Source organism: Acanthisitta chloris, unplaced genomic scaffold (assembly GCF_000695815.1).
Source record: "Acanthisitta chloris isolate BGI_N310 unplaced genomic scaffold, ASM69581v1 scaffold8238, whole genome shotgun sequence".
NCBI lineage: Eukaryota > Metazoa > Chordata > Aves > Passeriformes > Acanthisittidae > Acanthisitta > Acanthisitta chloris.
This window is the reverse complement of record NW_008685314.1, coordinates 11085-36809: the sequence shown is the minus strand read 5'-3', so window position 1 is coordinate 36809 and position 25725 is coordinate 11085. Positions and strand designations below refer to the sequence as shown.

At 38.8% G+C, this 25725-nt stretch overlaps 1 protein-coding gene across 1 annotated transcript in view; it reads left to right on the top strand.

The window, feature by feature from the left end:
* The window catches only part of ARPP21 (cAMP-regulated phosphoprotein, 21kDa), a gene marked incomplete at its 3' end in the record, with an annotated part of 87009 nt that extends 61730 nt beyond the window's left edge, over positions 1-25279 (top strand). The window contains exons 19-22 of the mRNA XM_009079705.1: positions 7165-7291; positions 7659-7813; positions 10888-11054; positions 25020-25279. Of these exons, the coding sequence (XP_009077953.1) occupies positions 7165-7291; positions 7659-7813; positions 10888-11054; positions 25020-25279 (709 nt within the window). The remainder of the gene's footprint in view (positions 1-7164; positions 7292-7658; positions 7814-10887; positions 11055-25019) is intronic.
* Positions 25280-25725: the final 446 nt, after the last annotated feature.

Genomic DNA, 25725 nt, shown 5'->3' with positions numbered 1-25725 from the left:
AAAGTGATTACTGTCAAGAAGTAAAATGCATAGATGACTTTCTGGCCAATTTTCAAGGCATACACTTTAAAATGACAAATTTCTTTATCCAATTATAGATAACTTCATTTAAACTCTACTTTAAATGGTATTAATAATATTTCTCCTCTTTTCATTTTAGCCTTTGGAAGAAAATATATACAAATATAGTGAAAAAGCTTAACCATTTCTTTTAATGTAAATGCATTGTAAACTTTTCTGGGTTTTGTTGGGATTTTTTTGTTTACTGTTTCTTACTGAGAATCTCCAGTTGTGTTTGCTAATGGGATTCTGTATTGCCACAGGAATGAAGAAATTTTACTGTTAGGATGTTTTAAGTGGGCTGAAGATCTAGTTAATTATATCACTAATTAACAATAAACGAAATCCGTAGACTACTGGATGCTAACATCCCATAGAGACCTGTGACATCCATAAGCAACTATTTTTTCTGAGAGAAGGCAAAAATAAATTTTAGGGAGATGAAGTTCAATATAATGTGATTTTTTTTTAAATTAAAATATTGCCAGAAAAATATTTTACTGTTTGTCAAATGTAGAGTTTTGGGGTTTTCTAAATTTGGGAAGGAAGAAATGACCTACAGAGCAGTATTCCCTGACGAATCCATCTTCCTATCCAGATTGTGCCTCCTTAGTGAGTAAGTAGAGGCCATGCAGGCTTCAGTCCTCATGTACAAACCCCTGGTGCTCTCAGTGTTTTCAAGCACTGTTTAGTCAAACCTCACAGCACTTCTAGTGAACCAGATAAGTGTGAGCACCTCCATTTTACAAGCTGTCACTGCAGCAGGCAAAGTGATGTGTTTCCCAGCTCTGCTGACTGGCGTTTGCGGCAAGAGTTGAGGGGGGTGCAGCATCACACTGCCTGTCATGACTAGGGACACCATGCTGCTTCCTCACACCCTTAGGTGAGACAGGTGTGCAGCTCACCCTGGGATCTCTGCTAGACCACTCTCGGTTGACTTACGTAAGCTGCTTTGACAAGTTTGCCCACAGCTCCTGCCTACCTGTGGCTGAACCTTGGTGTGGGACCATTGGATTTCAGCCTTGCATATACAGCATGGTGCAGGGTTTTCACACAGTATAGGGTAGTGTTACTTGACGAAGCTGTTTTCCCTCATTAATACTTGCTCTGGTGCTACTGAGAGAAAGGTGAACTTCTTCAGAGGACAAGTGATGAGGAGGTGCCTTTTCATGTACAGGTTGCTGTAGAACCAATACGGTACTGGTGCATTTAATGGTTACCATGTGTCTGTCCATACCCAGATACAGTATGTATGGGTGCTTTCCTTCTATGCTGTAACAAAGTGGAAAGTTGCTGAGAGCAGAAAAATATCTTTTGGCTTTGCAACAACTTCAGTTATTTCACTGAAGAATTGTTTATCCTTGGGGCGTGTAGAAAGGTGAGAAATTCAGCACTGTAAGCTTCCTCTGCATCTGCACACACTATTCATCTCCAGCCTGTAGCTATTCCAAAAGCATCCTGATCAAATATCTGTGGAAGAGGGCATAGCAGGGATTGGTCCCTGCTGCCCACATGAGAAAGCACAGTGGACTGCTGGGACAGAGAGAGGGCAGCCTCTCTCTGTATCCACATATGCAGAATGATGCTTCTGATTGACATTTCAAGTTGTAATTGTGAATGTGGCATAGTGGTTTGGATACTATTTGTAGCACATGTATGGCAAATAGGGGATCCCCCTTATAAAGAGGAGTGAAACCTTGGAAAATAGTAGATCTGCTGCGAGAGCTCAGCTTTCTGTGCAGGGCAGATAGACCTCACTCAACTCCTTGTCCTGCCCACGGCAAAATTTCACTGTGGCAGTGGCTACTGTCAGTCTGAGTCAGCTGTTGTTACTCTTTGGAGCTTAGATCCAATAGCAAAACTGCTCTCAGACTCCGAAGCAGGTGGCCTGAGGCAGGCTTAAAATAAAAAGTGCAATAAAGATGGTAATGGAAGCAAAACACTATGCATTGCATTAATCAATGCAATGCAATCGATGTAAAAGCACTTTTATATCTTAAACGTTGCTATTGAATTTATATCAGTAAAAAAGAGGCACGACTGTAATGGCTAATTAGTTCCTGTAAATGCATTTCTGATAAGTTTGGCTGTGATGCCCTGTACACTGTTGGAAGATAGTGAAAATTTGGGTGGAGGTCCTGTTACTATGATCATTTCTTTGGGAGCTGAAAGGAGGAGAAAGAAACACCCTCTAAGTCTATAAACTCAATGGTACTGCATTTAAATTATTAGCTTTTCTATTAGAGTTCGTTAACATTATAAAACATGACTCTACAGCTGATCTCGAAGATTCTCTCTGTCTGTATGAAAGCACAAGCAGACTGAGAGGACACTATGTTTCTTTTGCTGCTTCTTTAATCATAGCTATTCCCCAGCTTGACAACAGAGTCATGGTTTAATAACCTGAAAATAAAGATCTGTCTTTGTTCAGTCAATTGGAAAAAACCCAACCTAAACCCCAACCGTTAGTCTGGGTTTGCTGAAAGGGACTTTTAGCAACAAATGCCTGTTTGCTTTGTATCATGAATATCAAACATACATCTTTACTTTCTCTATTTTCAAGTTTCATCTTCTGATGCTTCTTCTATAGTGCTTATGGGCCCAGACACTTCAACAAGGGTTCATATTCTGTTTTGCCATGCTTTATCAATGGTGTTTGTCCTTGCCTCTGCAAATGAAGAAATGGGGAAAATGCAAGTGTTATACCAGTGGGAAAGGATATCCTCTCTTAAAAGTTATTTTCACCTCTGACTCATTCTTTCTGAAAGGTATACTAGTAAAATGATCTCCAAAATTGTGATGGCATGAATTCTTGGAGAGCCCTGGGGAAGTAATGCACATGTTGAGGGATTTTTCACCTGAATTAATTTGTGTCATCATTAATTTTAGCTGTTTCTTTGCAGAAACCATAGCAAAATCTTTATTCATAGCATGTCTCCTCTAGGAAGCTTGTTATGAAGAAGTTTGGGGAGTTATTGCAAGTGAGCAGGTCTTTCCTCAATGATCTTAGAAAATTATATTGGAGGACATCCTACAGTTGTCATACATGAACCGTTATTTTTTGTTACTGTTATTGTAATTATTATGGGGGGGGGGAAGAGAAAAACCCTTGAAGAGTGACTGATCCTGGTCAGTTAGATATTGAGAAGAAATGGTACCTCCATGTGTCCATACATCTCTGTGATTGCTCTTGTCTTCTTCACTCCCATTTATGCAAGTGTAGTGGTTGCATTAGCAATAGTATCAGCATCACTAATCATCTGGATGAAGGTGTTAATCCAAACCTTTCTATATATCAGCATTGTTAAAAGAAGGCAGAATACCTGTTTGATGGCTGAGTCAAGATATAAGCAAGTGGAGAGGTGGTTTATGAAAGTAAAATCATCCTCAAAGATGGGTGAACTCCTGATCCTACCACGAGGAAATAAACAACATACCAGTGAATTTAAGGGGTGCTGCTAGAGAGCAGCCCAAGAGGCACCCAGCCTCATAATGAGTTTCAAACAAAGTCGAAGGCCAATGCTGTGTTGAGTCTCTGCCTCTCATCTAGAGACAAAGCACATTAGAACAAGAAAAAAGTAACATCTGTTTGTGCCATTTCATGAGTGTCTCTGAAGTGGCATGCCCAGTCCTGTTACAATTTAAGTTAAATAAAGTGCTGTGTAGGAGATAAAAAATATAGTGCAATGGAATGGTCAGCCTACAAACAAAAAAGGTATTCACCCTCAAAGTAGGAACATCTAAGGTAATAGGTAGTCAACTGTTTCCATGGTAATTATAAAAAAAGAGGACATTTTTCACAGTGTCAAGGATTCAGATCAAGAAACTATGCTTTTAGACTAAAGAGGGCAGCATTTATTTAGTTTATGGTCTTAGAAGTGCTTTTTTTTTGGTAACCATATAGCTATCTTGAATTCTTGTTCCTGCTGTGGAAACTTCCTAATTCTATAAATGAAATACGTTCTACAAGCAAAAGGTCCAAGGTTAGATTGTGCATTTCATATGGGAAAGCAATGAAAGTATAATTTGGCGTGTTGGTGGGCTGCTGCAGAAATGTAATGGGCTTTATGGAAGAATGAGAAACGAAAAAATTCAAGAGCATCAGAGTAGATGATGTAAGTGATACCTGTTATCACTGATCCCTCTAATTCCACTGTTCACAAAAGTAATATCAGAAAGGAAAAATAACATGTTTCAAGTAGTGACACAGAGATGTAATCAAGATAAATGAAAATGGATCTTTCCAAGACCCTCAAGCACAAAAGACCTATTTTAGACCATGCCTATACTTTACACCAAGCTCTTTTAATGTCTGAGCTCTTAAGGAAAAAAAAAAACAACAAAAAAAACCACCCCCACAACAAAACCTACCAAAGCCCAAAGCTCCTCTTTGCAAGTCATGTGTGCATGGTTACTGGAAAATTCATCCATTATTCTTTCTAAGTGCAATAATTTTTTTTACCCTCCTACTACTAACATTTTTCATGCTGATAGACTGCACTATGATAAACTCCTAAATGGGTTATATAACAAATATATTCCAATGAATTGAGAAAATGAGAGAAAGGGTAGAAAACCCTTTGCCTGACTCTGAAGTATTATCTGTGTGGTAAAAATAAATTTGTGTATGTGTCAATGTACATATTTGGTTTTGCTCTCAGCATGTTCAACTATAATTCTTACTTCAAAACCTGTATTCTTCAAGTTAAGTTTTAAAGTTAATACCTACAGAATTGTTCCCCAAGAGATAATTCTCATTGTTCTCAAATGCTCATGTATTTTGAAATTCCTAGGGACTTGTGTGCACAAGGAAAATGAGGAAGTTGAGACTAAATCTAATAAATTTAAATCCTTTAAGTGAGATTAATCTGCTGTCAGGAGAAGTGAGAGGATTTTCACAAGGGGTTAATATTCTTTATTTTGTAGAATATAGTAATAAAAGATAAAGAACTTTTGAGAGGATGTCTGTTCTGTTCCCCTACTCCAAGGCAGGATCAACTATTTGCATTGACTTTACTTAGACTGATTCTTCTCACTTCTTTCAATTCTCCTATAGTAGTGTCTTGCCGAGAACAATCAGCTGTCCATGAGATGAGTTTATCTCACTAAACTTGCCTGATCCACAATTTACACTGCTATGATGTTTAAAGAATGATTTTGCACCTTGAATGTCTGGGTCCACTTTCCTATTTCTTGTGGCTTTTCTTTGCAGAGAGACAAATTCATAATGGTGTTGTCCATTCTACAAAGTCATTTTGGTTTTGTTACTTCAGTCTCTAATGAAACAAATTACTTGAGGGCAGGCTGTAGCCGGTAGGTGTCACTTAGAGGGAGAATATCTTACCACATTTTCCAATCGAAACCTTGTTTTTTTTCATATTTGTGTGAATCTGGCTGATATTAGTGAAGGGAGAAAAAAAATTCAATTGATTTATTAGAAAATTAATAGACCTTTAACAATGAATGGGTAGTCAGCCAGGTTTGGCAGGTTTTATTGACTGTCTATGGGTCTTGAGAGGGTTAACTTCAATACCACCAAGTCCAGCTTTGTTGATCCTAATACTTTTCCCACCACAATTTCCCATTCCAAGTAGTCTTCTACTTGCCTGAGTAGCAATTCATAGCCTTTTCTTGCCTAGTCTTTTGTGTCTATGCCTTTGTTTTTCTCACCTAGCATTGTCTCTAGGAAGATTTCTGGTCTGTCTTATGATATCCTAGCAGTATGCATAAGGATGTAGTTACCTTTAATCTGGTAACACTTTATGGGTTATCAAGTTGAGTGAATGGTTCTAGGACCATTTCTTCCATGCAGATAAAAGTGGCAAAAATAGTTCTTGTTTTTGTATGAAAAAATAAAGGCATTTAGTTTGACTCTGTGCATATGTCTGAGTAGGATAAATGCTACACACAAAGTAAAAAATTTGTATGATTTATTAAGAAATGCTGATGGTTTTGGCAAAAGCCACAAGACAAGCAATGTTCTCCCAAGCCTGTTTCCCTTTGCAGTCTGTTCATACCATACGCTGCCAAACCCTGTCAGGTGCCTACAGCATCCACTGCAGCTAAAAATTAAAAATTTTGAGTGCTTTAAACTTGCAAAGGGTCTATTGAAAAATGTTTAGCTCAAATGTCTCAGTAATGGTTGTACAGCATAAGAAAAATCTTTAGCTCCAGTCACCCTCAAACTTCCATATTCACCTACATGATAAGGTGATGTAGTACACATTGCTCTATAATGACAAGAATAATAATAGAAAAACGAAGCTCATCTAGCAGAACTTGCTGACTTAATGCCTACCCACAGCTCCTGCAAGAAAACAACTATGTTTTTTGAAGTGTAATTGTTTTCACATCAAGTGTGAGAGAGGCTTTAGAGGGAAATGTTCATGTAAGAAAGGATGTAGCTGTTGAACAGAAAGGTGAATGTAATAATCGTTTCTCACAAGTGTTAAGGGCACAAACACTCCACCTTGCTCTCTATCTTGCTTCTAAATACTTTTACTCCAGGTCATTGTTTGCTTCAAATAGGCTATTTTCTCCAGAGTTCATTTAGTGGTTCAACATGCTGGTCTGTGTATGTTATGTTGATATGAAGGTGCTGTTCGCATCCATTTTTTGTAGCATTTGATATTTTACTATGATTAAATATTACTGTGTTATTTTTTCTTTAGTATACATGAAAGTAGCTTTTATGTATCTTGTATGATTTGTCTCTTTCAATTAAAATTCTTTTTTTGTGTTATTTTTTCTTTAGTATACATGAATGTAGCTTTTTATGTATCTTGCATGATTTGTCTCTTTCAATTCAAATTCTTTTTTCTCCTGTTTCTTAAAGTATCTGATAAGAAATGTGAGCACTGGCAGCCCTTTTCCTATCAATTTCTTAAAGTATCTGATAAGAAATGTGGGCACTGGCAGCCCTTTTTCTATCACAGCTGAAAGCAAGCATCAATTCTTGAACAGACATAATGCAAACCTCTCCTCTTGATTACTGTTACCACTAATGTGCTTGACTTGAACTCTTTCTCTCCTTCCAGTTTTGCTTTGTTTTAGGAATCTTTGATTTTAGAGTTTACAGTTAGGTGCTGTTCTCCTTCTTTGCAGATGCCAGTGTATTATTACCCATCTGGTCAGTACCCTACCTCAACAACTCAGCAGTACAGACCCATTGCCTCAGTTCAGTACAACGCACAGCGGAGTCAACAGATCCCACAGACTGCACAGCAAGCAGGTATGCACAGCTGTTACTCATTTCTTCAGCTGCTCACAGTGCCTTTCCTGGTGAAACCTATTGGTTGTGCTTTAATTGAACAGTGGAGAAGAAAGCTAGTCACTGTTCTGTTTGAAAATATAATGAAAATTATAAATTGAGAAACCTTTTGCTTGGACATACCAAGCAATGGAAGACCAGAGGTTGAATTCTGTGCTATTACTGTCCTGCATGCAGTGCCATGTCCTCAGAGTCTGTGCTCCATGTGACAGGGCACAGAAAGAGCCAAAGGGAACTGGTATGAGCAGTCACATTGCATGTTCAAGCCAGCCATAGTAGTTGTCCTTCATCATGCAAACTCCTCAAGTGTTTGTATGACTCTACATAGCGGACAGGTCTGCAGTGATGCAGAAGGTGCCAGCTGTGCTCCAGCACCTCCTGCTCTCCCTGAGTCCGAGGAGCAGTGAGATTGTCTGTGTGATTGGTGCCCGTCAGGAGCAGCTCCGCGCAGCGACATGCGGCTGGAAGGGGGGCCGTTACACTGTAAGAGAGTGAGTAGCAGGTCTCACAGTGAACCGGTCTCTTTTCCTGCTGTGTCATGCCACTCCAGATGACTCCAGAGTAAGAGGGACATAGGGAGAGCTGGGCTGGTGTGTGTTGGGGGAGAGCAGGATTTGTGATTGTGAAGGAGTCCTCATGTTTCAGGGGAATAAACAGTTCTGGTGTTGGAGATTTTTTTTAAGTTGTTGACCATCTGTTTCTTTAGTGCATACCACATACCTCCCCTCATAGAGTGTCTCAAACAGTCAGTCCAGGTGTATGGTGGGGGGAGGTGGAGGAGAGAGTGTTGTTTCCCAGTAGGTCTTGCAATTATAGACGTGCCAGGTAGGATAAAGCATCCATCGTTCGATTTCAGTTTAGCAGAAACCCTTCTGAATGGCAAAGCAGATTCCCTGCAAAGGTGTTGATATGAAAGTCATTTAAGATGCAAGTCAAGAGCCCAGACATGAGATGTGAACAAGACTTATGGGGTCATCCATCCTGTCAACCTGTCTCCGTAATGTGACTGCTGGCAATTTTGTTCCACTCTCTCAGGCGCTCAGGGAGACAAAGACATGGCAAACACAGCTATAACTAAGCAATTGATTACTTTTTTTTTTAATGCTGTTCCGTGTTCTAATAAAATTGGTGACATTTTGGTCAGAGTCAGTGGTGACTGACTGTGTCTGCTTTCATACCTTTGTATTATACATTCCTGAGAGAGAAGAGGGTGAAATATTGCACAAAGGTCATCTGTCTCTTCTAGCTTCTCCTGCCTGACAGTCTGGTACTGTATTTATTATCTCTATATAGTGGGTCTTTGAACGTAAGTGCAAATCAACTTAGATGACATTATCTGGATCTACTGTGTTGTTATAAAACCATATTTATCAGTTTAATGCTACATCCATAGCATAGTGGAGATTATGCTAAGTGAATTGCACAAAGTCTGAAGAACATGAAACATGTTCTAGAGAAGATCCAGCTGTTTGATCTTGAGGAAATCCTACTTTTACAGATATGTAAGACACAGGAGCTGTTATATTTGAGTACAGACAATGCAAACATTCAAATGGTAATTTTGTTTCAGTGTTTACTGCATCATTTTTCTTACATGTTTGGAAAACATGAATCAAGGAGTTTGTGTAAAATCTCTAGCGCATCAGCCTTTCCCTGCAATTCTCTCTTTCAGCTGCCTGCTCAGTTGGAAGCATTATTTTTATCTCTTGTTTAAAAATGAAAACATTCTGACTACAGTTTAGATTTCCTGCTGTGGTGATGATTTTAAGTGTTTAGCTATTCTCAGATCTTGAGACCTGGCAGAGAACAATTACCCAAGCTGGTTCACCCCTTTGGCCTCAGATGCATCCTTTCCCATAGTCATTGTCTGAGTGCATGATAAGTGTGCCAGGAAGCAGCTTGCAGTTCCCATCCTGTCTTGAAGATGGTATAAGGATGGTTCAAATTCATGTTCCACTGCATACCTTTTCAAAATGCCTGATAATATATAGTTAAATAAAAGAGATGTGGAAGCATAGGAAAACATATTATTTATGCTACAGATTTATTGCAGGAGATTTACGGTAAGCACTAAGACACCAAAACCCCAAATGATTCCATGGTAATTTCAGATGGTTTCATGTTGGGTGTTACTGTATCTGCTTTTCTTACCATCAGCCTCCCCACAAACATACACTTTATTCCTTATGTTCCTCATATTCCTCACATGTCTAAGCGCACCTTCAGAATCCTCATCTGTTTTGACTCCTCTTTGTTGCCCAATAGCTGCTTGCTGGGTAGGAGATGGAATTTCACCACTGTAGCAGATTGACTGGTGGCACCTAAACAGCAAGTAACTGCTGGCTCCTGCTGCAGCCTGTTGACAGTAGGGCAAGTGAGCTAGGGTGTCCCCCTCTTTTTTCAAGACACTGATTTTTACACAACTTCAGCAATGTCATATCTTTGAAGCTTTCATCTCTCCATCAAATGTGATGGAAATTAGATGATGACCCCAAAATGTTACTCTGAGGGTTGTTTGAGGAAAACTGACAGAGTAATCGCACCCAGAAAAGCTTTTAAAATCTTCCTAGAAACTCATATATGTCTGGAAAATAGCAATCCACAAGCGTTTCAGGCTGCAGTTTTCCTTCCACACAGACTTAGCTTCATGTTAGCACATGAAGAGCCAGGGATAGCCAGGGGCAGGAAAAGGAAGACATGGAGTGCAGTAGTGCTGGTGAAAGAGTAGAGGTCAGGAATACTAAGGATGAGAATGGTGAACAGATGGGAAGGAGGCAGATTGAAAAGATGATTTCTGAAACGGTTTCCCTAAAGACCTCACATCACTTGCTGCTGCTTCAGAGAGAGGACAGCTGTGGTGCAGGCAGGCCCATGGGAGCCCCAGCTGGCTGCCTGTACCTGCTGGCTGGCTCATCTGGCAGTGTGAGAGAGGAGGCAGCCTCAGCCTGGCAGCTCAGGAAATATTTTACTGAAATAAAAAGTTTGCCTGCTTGGAGGAGCTTTTGCAAGCTTTCAAAGCAGCAGCGAGGAGTTCAGGTCTTACTTTCCCTGGTTTGGAATGCAGAGGTCAAAGTTTGATCTAATGCCAGCAATTTGTTCTCATTTTTGTTAGAAAAGGTCTCGTCAGCAGTGAAGCCATATTGATAACTCGTACAGCAAACAGCTAAAGTAAAATGTCAGCACAACATCTGTGGTGGCTAAGGGAGCCTGTACTCTCTCGTGGCTCTGGAAGAAGAGCAATATTGAGTTAAAATGGCTCCAGGGCAGAAAAAAAGATGAGCTCACCTAAAATTAGATTAGAGCTCTGGCAACAATAAATAATTTGGAGGGAAGGATGAAAACATTTTGCGTGTTTATTTGCCATTTTTGTTTTTATTTGCTTAAGTGTTGGCGTATATGAGAACCTAAGTGACCTGTTTCTGGCAGAAGCCTAGTACAAACAGTGTCATCCATGAAGATTTTATAAAATCTTCTGCCATTTTCAATTACACTCATTTCTGTTCAAGCTAAAATGTGGTATCTTTGACTGTAAACAGAAACACTTTTCTTTCACTCAGATACATGCCATCATTGCTCTTCTTCATTATGCTTCTTCTGCACCATTCTTGTGTCCAGAGCTGCGCAATGCCAAGTTTTTCAAAGTGTTGCCATTGAATGGGGCCAGGGTTGAGCTGATGTCTGTCACAGTGTGGCATATGCAGGACATCATAGGTGGATTCTTAAGGTGTGTTCAGACAGGTATTCTCAAACACAGTATGCTCATTTTTCAAACCACTTGGGTATGTTGCTGTTATTAATTTCTGCGCTCTGTAACAGATGGTAAGATACTGTGAAGTTCCCAGTTTTGTAACCCTACAGAAAAAATATTATTTCTGTCTTCACATCTAGCAGTGTTCTGTAAATTGCATGTCTGGCATCATCAGTAATTCATTCTTCAGTTATTATCTCTATAATGATACTTTTTAAATCTTTTAATCCTAGTTATCGTGTTTGAATAGAAAAAAATAGAGATATATTGATGATAAATCAGTAATTATTTTTATTGCATCATGATAGAAGAAATCATCAATGTGTTATTTTATATCTGTGTCTCTATTTTCTTTCATTATAGCAAGTACTTCATAAGCCTGATCTGGATAAATGCATGAGTATTACCTTGGGATGTGCAACTGTTCTTATTGCTGTTCACAAATGAATAAGCTGCAAGAAATTACAGATTTTTTTATACTTTGCTTTATTGTTGTATATTTGTCTGATGCTCCAGATAATTTTGGAATGCAGCAGAAATTTTATGGATAAAATAATATTTATATTCCTGTTTGGGCCTAATTGTAAAAGGCTGTTAGCTTGGTTTATCACACCGTTGTAAGGTAAAACTCAGGGGTGTGTGTTTGCATCAGCAATGAAGATCATCTTTTGAGGAGATTAAAGCTAAGATCTGCAGTACTTCTATAGTAAATCTTCCAGCCAAAAGTTTATACTATAATATTTCCAGACAAAATATAATGCTATTTGGCGTAATTGGTTGTTCTGTAATTCCTTCAATTAATGTAATGATTTTAGGATTCAGGAATCAACAAATGTTGCCATTATAACCTGCTTCAGTGCCCAGATAGCATGAGAAGGCTCAGACAGCATAGGAAATCTCTGCTTTTTACTGAAAGCAATATAGTTGTTTGTGTACAGTAGGTAAAGGAACTCCTTGTGTGAGGAAAGTATATATCTGAAACTGCCTGGATGTAGAATCCTTTCTTAATCAGTATACATGGATCTTCTGTAAACAGCAAATGTTTGCCTTGAAGGAAAGGTAATATTTCTGATGGAGTACTGTATTATTAGCCTTTACAGCTTCCACTAAGGTAAAAGAAGTAATTGTCTCTTTAACACATCTCTGAAATAAATTTTAAGCAAAGACAGAATGTACCTTAACAGAGTCCATAAACTCGTTAGGTAGAAATCAGAGCCAAGTTGACAATTAAATGCTGGATTTTTGCTTAATTTAATAATTTCAGTGCCAGCATAATTGAAGAAGGTTATCTTTAAGTCTCTTTCATCTTCTTTGTCTTCAGAGAGCATTTGTCATTATAAACTGATACATAGTGAGGAAAAAAATGGGGGAACGGAAATATGCAGCAGTAAAAAAAAAAATTGGTTTGTTATCATGGTCATTAGAGAACCTTATAAAGAAAGATTGCTGCTTTCTACCTTCATTAGCAACCTGACAGGAGCTCATGGTCCATGATAGATTTGTTTGCATAATTCTGTCTATAATTTCTCTGCTTATATAAACATAAACAACTTCAATTTTTAAGTATCTAATTATCTGAAGAAACTGTTTCTCTAACAGTAATTGCTTACTACGCTATTGAAACAGATTTGTATGGAAGGTGTCCATCTGTGTTCAATGCTGCATTTTTTGCAGCAGATACTGCTGCTGCTGGAAAACATTGCAAGGGTGGTGCATCTCATTTTTACAGGGGCTTGACAGGAATGGGAGGGACAGAGTCCTACTGTTTTAGATACTTGAGGGTAGTGCTGGGTTCATTAATAGTGATGTAAGGCTTTGAAATTTAAAAGAATTTTGTGAAATAGTATGGCCAGACAAAGGAGTTTGCAGCAATTGCAGTAGGAGTACAAAGTTCAGAACTGTTATCTTGAAGTAATCCACACTTATTACTGGTTTCTGTCCAAGTATTTTAAGTTGCCCAGAAATTTCAAGATTTACCTACCAGTGCTTCCATTTAGACAGCACAAGAGTAGCAGTAAGGCAGAGCTCAGCACTGCTGGTACCAGCTGCCTTAGGGACTTCTGATGTCTGTGCCATGGAGGTGCATGTAGCAAACCTAGGGGACTGCTCTTCAGGCATTTTTTTTTTTTCTCCCATAAATCACCTCTGGAGAAAAGCAGTACTCTTCTCTCTTTTTTTTTGCTTAATTTCATCATTTTGTTCCAACTTCAGACATTCCCATGGTATGAGAAACCAAGATGCCTTTGCATGAGAGGGTTTTAACACATATTGTGCTTTGCAGGGAAAATCTTTACTGGAATCTCTGCTGTACAGAGATGTTCTCCATCTTTCTTACAGTTCTTTCTTTAGAGAAGTGAAGGAACAGAGAATTAAGTGCATGAAAAAGAAGGGCATAAAGCAAGAAACCTGCTTAGTTCTGGTTATATATTAGATGTTCTTTTTTGGGGTTTTTTTCTTTTTTTTAAGTTTAAGGTCTTGCTTTTATAGTATTTTGCCATGATACATACTGTATGTTTAAGTTTAGATGCAAGACTGTGCTGGTTTGAAAGCAAACCAGTGAGAGACTCAATTAAGTGCATGAAAAAGAAGGGCATAAAGCAAGAAACCTGCTTAGTTCTGGTTATATATTAGATGTTCTTTTTTGGGGTTTTTTTCTTTTTTTTAAGTTTAAGGTCTTGCTTTTATAGTATTTTGCCATGATACATACTGTATGTTTAAGTTTAGATGCAAGACTGTGCTGGTTTGAAAGCAAACCAGTGAGAGACTCCAGAAGAGAAGTACAATTTAATATGAAAAACAAACAAAACAACAACAAATACAACAGTACAAAAAAAAAAAAAAAAAAAAAAACAACAAAAAAAAGAAACCACTGACAGAGTCCGAAAGTAACCTGACCCCCTGTCAGTCAGGGTGTAGTAGTAGTCTGATTAACTGGTGGCTGCAGTCCTCCTGGAGTGATAGGTTGGTACTTTTTGAGAAGCTCAGTGGGAAAGCCAGCAAGCTTTTTTGAGAAGCTTGCTGTGGCTTAGAGGATTTTGAATTTCTAGTCTTAAAATACTAAATCCTGTTGTCTTTCTGATGTTCAGCAATAGTGCTGCACAAATACTGAACCAGCATTCAACTTTACAAAATATCTGTAATTTAAATTAATAGTAGAATTAATACTATCACACTCCCTGCAGCAAACTTGATTCTGAAAATTAAAAGGCAAAATCACTTTTGTCAAAAAGCTTTGTTCTTCCTCAAATGACTTCTTTAATTATTCAGCATTCATACCAAGAGAGAGCAAATATTGAGGGAAGAGAACACCAATAGGATCAGTAGCTATAAGAGTCTTAAGACAGGCACTTATTTGGTATTTTCTTTTAAGGCTTCTCAAGCTTTCTTCAACTTCTCTGATAGTAATTAAAATGTAAGCCATTTCTGTTAGTGTTCCTGGGGTTTCACAGGAAAATAAAGATCTTTTAAATTTTGTTTTAGAGAATTAATGTGTGTTAATCTCAGGTCAGTTAATGTACAAGAACAACAGAGAAAAGACTTCTAACAGCATTGTGCAGTGGATAGAACTTCAAAACAGCCTCTGTAAAAATTGCAGAGGCCACACGCTAAAATATAGGGAACACTCTAAGGGATTCAACAATGTCTACAAAGAATCTTTGTATTTCTGTCTTTTCTTTGCCAAAGAGTCATACATCATTTCTATGGCTAATTTTGTGTTGGATCAATGTGCAGTGCTCCCACTTCTTGCGATGGAATCTTTCAGCACTGAATAATTGAGAGATTTATATTGTAGTCCTTGAGAGCAAAGACAGACTACATCTTTCTTTTTTTCTTTTTTTTTTTTTTTCTTTAAAATTCCTTTTTCAATACCCTCCTGCTATTGGTAGAACTAGTGGAGCCCTACCATCGACAGAAATGCTAGAAGGCCTCTCTGGAGGGGCAGAGGCCATCTCCAACTCCACTTCAGACATGCTGCTCACAGTAAGTCTGTAGGCTTCAGGGCTCTGTTTTCCCTAACTTTTCTACAGATGAAAGCGTGCAACAGGATGGGGATGTGGAGAAGTGCAGGAGGCCTTTTGGGTCTAAGCTAATAATTGAAGAAATATTCTGAGTGTATGCCAGAGATCTGCACTGCGGGAAGAAGGGGAGGAGCTTTTGCCTTACAGTTGCTATTGATTGAGGCTTTAAGAATCAAAGCACACTTTGCACTTGTAAAACTCAATAGAACAGTACACTTATTTAGATTGGGATGCGGTAGGAGAATTGTATGTGAGTATGAGCTGCCTGGAGGAAGAGTCCACAGCACACATTCAGTGTTAGGGTAGAGGAGCTAAAGAACATCCCAGTAATTGAAATGGTGTTTCTCCTGACCAGCCCTAATGTGTTAAAAAGTCCTAGTGCCTTTCCCTGAATTTTGTTCAGCCTTTGTTATAGGAAATTAATGTTTGCCTAAACTGCCCTTAAGAGCAGCACCCCTCTGCAATTCCAAGGATATTTTTGACTCACCAATGTTAGTTATACAGAAAGTGTGAATGCATATAGCAAGTGAGCAATTGTTTAAAGTTCTCTTTTGTTTATTTGCAAGTGAAATAAGGCTGATAGTATGGGGTGTGAAGGAGGCAGCCCTTGAGTCTTCCCAAAGAAAGGAGCTGGTTTCCTTGGCAACTGGCAAGGCTATGTGACACCTCTCCAAATAGTTCTTCACCTCTTCCCCAAGTCCTGCTCTCTGTTGCAGCTCACTCATTATGCACCAGAGCAGATAGCATTCCTGTAGCATGAGCTAATTGTAATGCATGATGGCTGGTAGCTGTCATTGGTATTGAACAGAAAATAAAAAAAAATTGAATTTGCTGTCTGAGTGTCTGGTTCTAACAACAGCTTGATTATTTCTTTTATTACTAGTGATACATAGTCCCTGCTGAGGTTTCACTTCCCAGTGGGTATCTCTGGCATTTATCATTATGAATGATAAGGATAAACACAGGTTTTCTTGCTGCAGACTCTGGTGAAGGTTCTTTCATGCCTGATAGGATGTAGATTGAAAAGGCAAAGAGGTGATTCTTTACTTGGCCTTTGCTGCCAGTCTAAAGACTTGGCTGTAAATGCGAGTCATTTTATGTTAATTCGCTCCAGAACTGACAAATAAAGCTTCTGTTTCTGCTTCTGTTTCTGTGTTGGTGACAAGACATGATTATATTCTCATCAGGAATGTTATTTTCAGGATGGAGAAACAAACAAGCACACTACTCAGTATGTTGAACTGAAGTTCCTTTATTTTTAACACAGTGCCTTTTTCAGAAGTTTGAATCCCTAGTCCAACCATACCTGAATAATGGGAATTTAGCTAAGTTTTTACTCCAATTTGTCCGGAAGGAGCTGAGTTTATATGTACTTTAACACAGATTTTTGTTCTGTCTTTTTAGGTATTTAATTTATCTTTTCAATGCAGTTCCCAGGATCCTAATGTCTTAGTAACAAATATGGTCTTTTTTGGCTACAAATAGAGTCTTTTGACTACTGTCATGTAAATGCTTAAGAACAAGGAAAGGAAAGGAGGCCAACCTGTGCAATAATGATTTTTGTACCATAGTCATACCAAGGTGCTACAGCTAGTCTTGAGAGCCCTCTGTGCTAAGAACTGTGTAAATATATATAAATGGAGACATTTTATTTTTGACTCCTGGGACTGAGCAGAGAGCTTGCATCCAGGGCTAAAAGACTATTAAGGCAGACACCATGGTGGCCATCCAATTCAAGGCTATTGTATATCTCTAATAAAGTTCATTAAAATGCTTAGATAAATCAGAAAAAGAAAGAAAAAGCTTTTACTGAGGCAGCTGTTTGTTTACTGACACATGTAAAATGTTGGATACCCAAAGTTCCTACTGAGTGATGAAAACAGTAAACACCTTTTGGGATAGTACATGTAGGACTCCTAAGTGTGCTGTTTGGAATATTTTGTGGGTTTACAACTGTCTGAATTTCTCATTATCTTCAGTCTTGGTGTTCCTTATATTTGCTCATACAATAAAATCTCACAGCCATCATGAGAAGTTAGTGGACTTTGCCTGTAAATAACAGCAGGCTTTTGCTTGTTGAGAATAATTTCTTTCTGAAAGTCCTTAGCCCTGTGGCATTGCTTAAGGAAAAAATGAAATAAAGCAGCCATTTCTGAGCAAGCAGATATTTAGGCTATATATATATGTATCTTTGCTCTTTTTGTCAGCTTGTGTTATCGAAACAATTTATTATATGCTTCAGCACTGTCCTCAGGGCTTCCAAATAGCATGCTGGTAAAACAGAACATCTTCAGTAGCAGCTGCTCAACAATGCTGCATTTCCAGTTTGCTCTTTGTTGGCAGCTACCTTTACCAAGTCTGCAGGAGTGCAAAAGACTGGACTTTTACAGGTCCTATAAAGGAACCTCCATAAATTGAATTTTTAAGGTTGCCAAGTACTACTTTACAGAATAAGAAAAGGGGGAAATGTATTAAATTAGAAGAAGCAATGTGCTACTTCAAAATGATTGCTGGATTAATAGTTTGTAGCAAATGGCAATTTTAATTCTGTCTCTATTGGAAAAATAGAAAGCAATTAATCTTACGTAGCACATTGTGAAAAATAAGGGCTTATACAGGATCTCAGTGAGACTGTTCCTTCACTTAACCTTGAGCTGGGCAATAAATAATTATTAATGCAGTTCCATCACAGGCAAAAGTAATTTGGTGAAATAGAATTATCATCTAATGCAGGAATTAGAAATCTGAATTAGGTTTCTTGATGTTCTTTGTTCCAGAAAAGTATGAATTCGCTTGTGATTTGTGCATTAAAGAGTGGAGCCGGGTTTTACAAAGCAAATTTTATACCCAAGCTATCACCAGATGATTTGTATTGCAGTGCTGACATAGGCAAATGCTCTTGTGCTCTCTCAGCTATAACTCACATAAAGCCTCTGATGATAGGACTTGATTTACAGAGGGAGGAGGTGATGTTCAAGGTGCATAGGTGTATTAACATCTTTCGAATAATTTTCTGCCCTTCTGTTAGGGCACCATAGGATCAGTATTGCCTTCCACAAAATTTTCAGTGGTATCTATCATATCAAGTCTCTGCTCCATTGTGATGAGCTGCTGAGGAGACTTAAAGGTACATCTGAGACACGCTTCATCCTGAGCCTCTCTCTCCTGCCCACGCAGCTTCACAGGACTTCAGTGTTTCCCCTCAGTGCCACACTGCTGTTCCTTACAGCTCCCATGCATGCCTTTGAGATCTCAAAGCAGCATTGTTAGTCTTGCTTCACCATGAGGCTTTTCAGCCAATGCAGTGGAAGCTGGTCAGTGAAAGGATCAATGAAGCATATATGATACGGATTATGTGTTCAATATCATGGAGCAGTGAGCAGGATATTCTGATAAGAAGAGGTAAAGGATGTTGTATTTTTTTTTTTTACAAAAAAGAACCCCAAACTAATTCAGAAGTTAAAAGAGCTGTATTTTTCTGCTCCAGAACCATGCCTCAGCATGCTGGTCTACTGGAGTCATAGGCAGGAACTGTTCAAGCCCCAGGCTAGCTTCATAAAAATGGTAAGCCATGAGTTTGTTATGTCAGAGTCCTGTTCAGGAAGAAAACATTTCTAAGTAACATAAAGCAAATACTATCTGCTTTTCTTTGAATTGCTCATCTCTGTTTCCTAGAGGAATAAAAATTTGTTCCTAGTAGGATTATAGGGCATTGTTGAGTCTGCACACTGGTCCCACTAATTTCATGGAGATAACCTATGTCTGTAGTGAAACTTATTTATACTTCCATGGTGGAAACTTCACAGTGATAAAGACTCATCGGCTTTTGTCCTTTTTATATGTGTGTTGATAGTGGTCTATGGAGTGTTTACAAACTAAACTGAAGAGATTTTTTTTGCTTTATAAAATGTAAATAAATGTAATGTGTAATCGTCCATGCACTCTTTTTTACTTCTATGTAAATCTGAGACTAACCAAATGGTTATAAAGGCTGACATGGTATGTTTCAATTTGACAGAAGTTATGCAGCTGAAGTTTGTACCTCTTTTTCCCTTTTTTCTCCCCCTTTGATGCATTTATTTGTTCTATTATAAGAAAGTAGAAGTGCAGAGCTACTCATTTTTATTTAGATTTTTGGTCAGTTAAGATGTGTATGGTCTTTTAGTTCTCAAAAAATTGTTTTCTGAGCAATTTGAAGCCTGGAGGAGGGCACAGTTCATTCAGTTTCTGTCTGCTGATTCTTTTGGTCCCAATTAACATGTTACATGAGTTTACAGTGCTGTTTAGAATGTATTAGGCAGCCGTTTTTTGCTATAATATAGCCCATTGTGTATATAGAATGATATGATTTATTGGAGAAACAGATGTGGGCATGTGGAAATACAATTTCCCTTGGAGAATTGTTTCTAATTGACTAGTAAAATGCTGTTTCCAAGTACACCATAATTAATCAGCAAGAACTCTTTTCCTGAGTTTGCACCTGTAAGTGAACAGGCTCAGCACATCCAGCAAATAGATACTTAGAAAATGAGGGGGGGAAAGCCCTAGCCTTCAGTGAGTAAAGTGATTGTATTTCTGTGAAGCCATCACAGCAGGGTGCTTTGCTGAGTGACCACAACATTGGCTTTGAACAGAAATCTTGATTTTCTTATTTCTCATAGGTTTACTGAAGTTTTAATAGAGTCAAAGGACTTCCAGCTATCCATTGTGTAGTGCAAGGTCTGTAGAGCTTAGTGGTTAGAGAAAGATATTTGCAAGCAAGGTGAGGCTTTCTGGATGTGAAAAAGGGGAGAATGTTTGAGTGTCCATTACAGGAATCAGTCCTCAGAAAACCACCTGTTTAATTTGCAAGAGTTGACTTGTCTTCAAAAGTCCTAAGAGTTAGCATGCTGGAGTGAAACCCAGAAGTCCAAGAGTTAAGTGTGGTCATGTGTGCTTAGTTTCATAGTTGGCTTGTGCTCTAAAGGAGCAAAACCCACAATGTTCCAAATTGTTGTTAAATTTTTTAGGTAATGGTCATGTGCCATGTGTTTCCAGCAGTTTTGAAACCAGGGATGACTTAATATTCGTTTTCCAAGAATGCCTATGACTTGTTGAAGACACTCTCTTAAGTCTTGATGCACTGAAGGTAGTCAAATCACTTTTTCAGGATTCAGTATATCCACTGAATTTTTACCTTTGCTCAAAAAGTGTCTATCAAAGCATTTTGCATTGCTTTCTAGTGTCAAAAGAAGGACAGAACTAAGAAGAAAATACTGAATATGTCTTTTTAAAACCTTGTTTCTCTAAACACCTGTAATTTCTACCACTCACTGTATCTGTCATACTAGAAACAGCCTGTGTACTGCTGGCATCCTGGCAAAGAATTGTGTTGGGCTCAAGAGCCACCCTTTGTTGCATGAAACAATTTTGTGAGATTAAGAGCAGTCACTGTATGATAGAAGGAAGGGTGAAATAGGCAAGACTTATTGAAATAATTCCCCCAATTTGGCTCCTTTCATGTGAAAAGCAACTATGTCTTTTGACTTCTCCTTTTTTCCTCCCTGCACCAGAGCTGTGGGCCACTGATGGCCATACTTACATCCATTCCTGTTCAGATAATCATTTCAGGGATATGAGCCCCACCTTGCACAGTAGGACTTCCTTACATGTTTAAAATGCTTTTGGTATAGGGTTATTTTTTCCTGCATCTGAGGCAAGAGCATGAGCAGAACTGAGAAATACTCCTTCCTGAGGAGCTGTGAATTCTGTTCAGATCCCAGCTGACCAACAGCTGATATTTTAACACCTTCAATACCAATGCTTTGGAATGACCCCGAAAACTAAGTTTGTGTGGAGCTTTTTTGCCAATTTATTTTTCAGTATGCCTTGCGTCCAACTGTTTCTTTCCAAAGATGGACACCCTTTTTACAATTAACAAAAGCCCTACCTGTATGCCTTCCAATTATGAGCAGAATGCATTTAGGTAGGTGTGTTCTCCCCTATGTGATTAAACAAGGAGGAAAGAAAACTTGTGGCTTCAAGCACCAGTTCTCCCCAGGGTGGGAGGTTAACATTTGACAAGATAACTGCCCTTTTGAAGTGTCTAAGCAAAAGCAGATGTAGATTTCATTGAGGCTTGATCTTTTGAAATTCACTTTGCCTACTCAGCATACTTCTCACAGGATTTTTCCCACAGCTCACAAAGGATCCATCTGGAGAAAACGTTTACCAATCCTTCTGTGCTCCTGCATGCCTAGACCTGTGTAAGAGCTGAGGTAGCCCTTATAAGCTGCCATGCTCAAAACCATTTTGAAGTCCTCCTGTGGTTTGCTACATAGGAAATATGAAAAATAGAAATTCTGCTGGGGCATTCTTCATCAATTTTTAGGGCAAATTCTTTGCAGTATATATTATTATTATTAGGTAATTAAGTACTGCATCTCATTCATATATGCCTAAATCACTGGACTTAAGATTGTAGGGATTACTTTTGCATTGCCATTTTCTCATTTCTAATTATTTAACCATGCCAGACTGGTACTCTCCGGGGCTGTACAGACACAAGTGCATCAACCTGTGTTCCCATTTTTGAAAGCTGTAAGTATGACCCTTAAAGACAATGCAGCTGTAGCCAAGCAATCTCTTGCAGTTTTCAGAGCTTGATTTGCATTTCAGAGATCTGCTTGTCTCTGTACAGATGTCTGTATGTGGTTTGCTGCAGATTTTGCAGGTTTGCTCAAGCATTTTCTTACAGTTCATTCATCCCTAGCTTTAGGAATAACTGCAGTTCCCTGCTGAGGGGTCCTTCAGTAGTGAAACTGCTATGATCATACTGTGGAAGAGCAGGGCTGGCATGAAGGGAACCTTGGGGAGTATGAGACTTCTCTTTACTTTGGACCTTAACCTTCTGCTGGCGTGAACTGACATTTGGATGGCTGCATCTGCACAGACAATCCTGCACCATCAGAATTTTTATTTGTGTGCAGGGCTTGGGAGAGAATGGTACTGCATGACTAAAATGTGTGTAGGTTTTCTAGCCTGGGTACTTCAGACTTTGGTCCTGAAAAGCAGATTATTATCTACTGAGTTTGAATTGTATTTGTGTTTTAGTGTTATGTTAAAATCGAGCCTTAGCAAGTAGATACCAGTTGCCCTTGCTTGGACAGTAATATTGATCCCAAGAAGATGAAGAAGCTTTTGTCTTCTTGTTACAAAAGATTATAATATTGACATAACAGAAACTGGAAAATTGAACTTAATATAGGGGAGGGAATTTTCCTTCCATTTGAAGAGAGCACTGCAAAAAGATGCTTTACAGTTACTAGGCTGTAAAAGCAGGTGGTAAAATACTGTAAGCTTTTATACTGTATTGACCTTTTATAGCAGCTTTCCAGAACCACTTTCTTATGCCTGGGAATCCTGCTACCATTTTCCTTGAAGACTCAAGGAACTTGACGTGTATGGAGCGTTTCCAGATTTTATGATAACTTGTTGTTTGTGTTGCTATAGTTACTAGAGCCTACAAGTAGAGTCATGGCTAGGTATTATTGAATACCTAGTAAAAAAGAAGCGAGGTGATGGGGATGATGTACCTCAGCAAGTTTCAGAGACCACCTTCTCTTCTTTCCTTTCAGTGGTGCTCTCTGTTTAATCTTTTCTTGTAAAGAGAATCATGAAATCATAAGTCCATCACACTGTGCTATAAGATGCTGGGCTTTGCTCTGTGAGGAGGTCTCAGGGACCCAGGACAACATTCCTGTTTTCCCTTTGAAAGAAAAATGAACTGCAGCTGCAGCAGCTAGGCTGGCTGCTGTGGCCAGGGAGGCTGGGAAGCTGTCAGAGGAGATGGAGATGGAGCAACAGTTTTCCAGTAAATTGGGTTCGTTAGACAAAATAACACCTGTGTCCACATGGAGAAGTTAGCCTTCCAAGAAATGTCCTAAAAGACATTACCAAGACTGCAACATAGAAATGGGTGCTTGGAAAGAAGGTAGATTTGGAACCTATTTAAGAGGGAAATTTTCCTAAGAACAAAGGTTAAAGTGAATGTTTTCTGGGTTAGAGCATTTTCTGGTCACTTTACTGCCCTGATTACTGGAATGCTGTGAGGGTTATTTTATTGCTTCAGGACAACAAGTGCAAGCAGGTGATAGGACAGGGAAGAGTATTCTTGTTATTTCTGTAATTGAAATAAAGACAGGCTGTGGCAATTACTGCTGCCTCCTACCCAGTTTGCAGCAGAGAGGAGAATCCCTTCCCTGCTCAGAGATAAAGTTTAGCAGAATATTTCTGGTCTTTTGGTAAGGTAGAATTTGAGGGATGCTTCAAAAATGTCTTTATTTAAGTGACTAATGTGAATCTGAAGGGTATAGACAAGAAAAAGAAGGGGGAGGAGTGAGTTCCTTGTTACATTTTCAATATTCAAGTTGTTACTGAGGAAATAAAAATGCTCCCATTCTTCTCCCTTGCTTGAAGAACTCTATTTCTGCCTTTTATTTCTATGAAGTGCTGTAAAAAAATCATAATTAGCGCACTAAACTAATTCTTCTACACTGCATTAAACTTAAAATAATGTTGAATCTATATTTCCATTAGCTAACAATGAAAAAACTATTAAGACTAACGCTTAGCACACAATCAATTCATTTCCTGCAAATGTTTCTACAGAAGCATGGTGCTACAGAGCCATAAATAAATGGAAGCAATAGCCTGAAATGTGTTGTAGTCTCTGTATTACCCAGAATTTGAATTCAAGAAAAATATGTTCTTTCTTCTAACCATTAGATTAGAGCTACAAATGGGCCAGGTTCAAAAAGGTACTGAGCTCTTATCTTCTAACCATTAGATTAGAGCTACAAGTGGGGCAGGTTCAAAAAGGTACTGAGCTCTTCTTTCCCATATGCTTTAGGGAAATTAGGAAAATAACTACTAAATTTTGTCACTTTTGCATCTTCTTCAAGCCTTCATCTGTAGAGAAAGTGTTTAGCTCACTTACTTTAAAGTATTAATGTAGGTGTTTTTTACTATTTTAGTTATGGTGTCACTGGGGCATTTTTCATCCAGAGTCTGTAAACACAGAAACACAGTTCTTGGGCATTTGCTGGCATAAACCCCAGAAATGGCCAACTTCCTCTGAAAAGTTACACAAACTCATTCTGTAAGTATGCAATATGTCTGAGGTCCTCAGGTTATATGGTAATGGATATTGTAGAAATAGGAAAGATACTCATTATCATTTCCCAGGGCAGTGTTTTGGATTAAATAGAAGTTAAAAATGCCCACCAGAAAGAAACTCTTCATTAGAAGTTCTTTATCTTTTGGAGATGAGCTGATTACAGTATGTATAACTGTTGATAAACTTCTCTTGATCCATGGCGAGTTGTAACTACTTTGGCCTAGTCACTAATTTCTGTTGTTGCTATTAATTTAGAAGGTTGGCCTAGTCACTAATTTCTGTTGTTGGTGTTAATTTAGAAGCTGTAAAGGCACAAAGATATGCTTACTAGTGTATCAGAATGGGAGGACTGTAATAATTGGAGCCAGATGCAACTTATTAAACCTTCCTTAGTAATAGGAGGCAAAGAGCTGTATCAGAATGGGAGGACTGTAATAATTTGAGCCAGATGCAACTTATTAAACGTTCCCTAGTAATAGGAGGCAAAGAGCCTGCCACATGGCTCTCCATAGTACTGTCCAGGGATGTGTTCTCTTCAAAAGACACCCTCCCATGTATAGGTTGACTGTGAAGTCAGTCTTGATCTATGCTAATACATCAGAGGGTAGAATTTAGCCCAAAATGTCTTAAAATAATTTTTCCATGCTTTTACATTAGTAAAACCTTGCTGTGGGGTAAGACATTGTCGTGATGCTTTTTACATTAGTAAAACCTTGCTGTGGGATAAGACATTGTCATGATACCTTTTCTGTGCTCCTTTTCCAGTGCTACTCTGAGCCAGGCTCAGGAAAAGCCTGGCTCTTTCTGCGAGATTCAACTGGTGACCAGTGAACAAGTGTGCCTAGTAACTTGCTTCCCTCACAGAAGTGGTGATGCCACCACTGCCAGCATGGCCATGGTGACTGCAGTGTGGCCGAGTCCCTCTCCCGTTCTGGGTATTAGCACAACTAAACTACAGCAACACTTAGGTCTCTTCACCCATCCCGTTGAAGATTTGCAGCAGGCAGGTGCAGGCAAGGTCTGTGGTAGGTTGACAGCCTGTAGGTCCACAGCCTGTGTTTTGCTTCAGTATCTACAACCTGAAAGCAGGAGACAGGTATTTCCCAGCTTACACATAAAAGGTAGCATCTAAACTGTGACCTACTATGCCAAACATTGTCCCAGAGCCAATTTGTAAATGCTTTGTATGTCAACTTTAGCTGGGAAGTTCCAGCCACTCTCACCATCATAATGTTATCTACCAAAAAGCCAGTGAAAATACAGCTTTGATGTGTTTCTTTTGGTGCTCAGATGCCATTGCATGTGAGGTATTATCATGAAAACCACATTATCACAGTAACTCAGGGCCTTTGGGCATCTGATATTGCCAATTGCCTTCACTTCTTGCTGGTATGTAATTTATCACTGGTGTGGCCTACCCTGCTAAAATGTGCCCTTTGTGGGCAGAGGCGAAGCTAATATACTTTCAAAG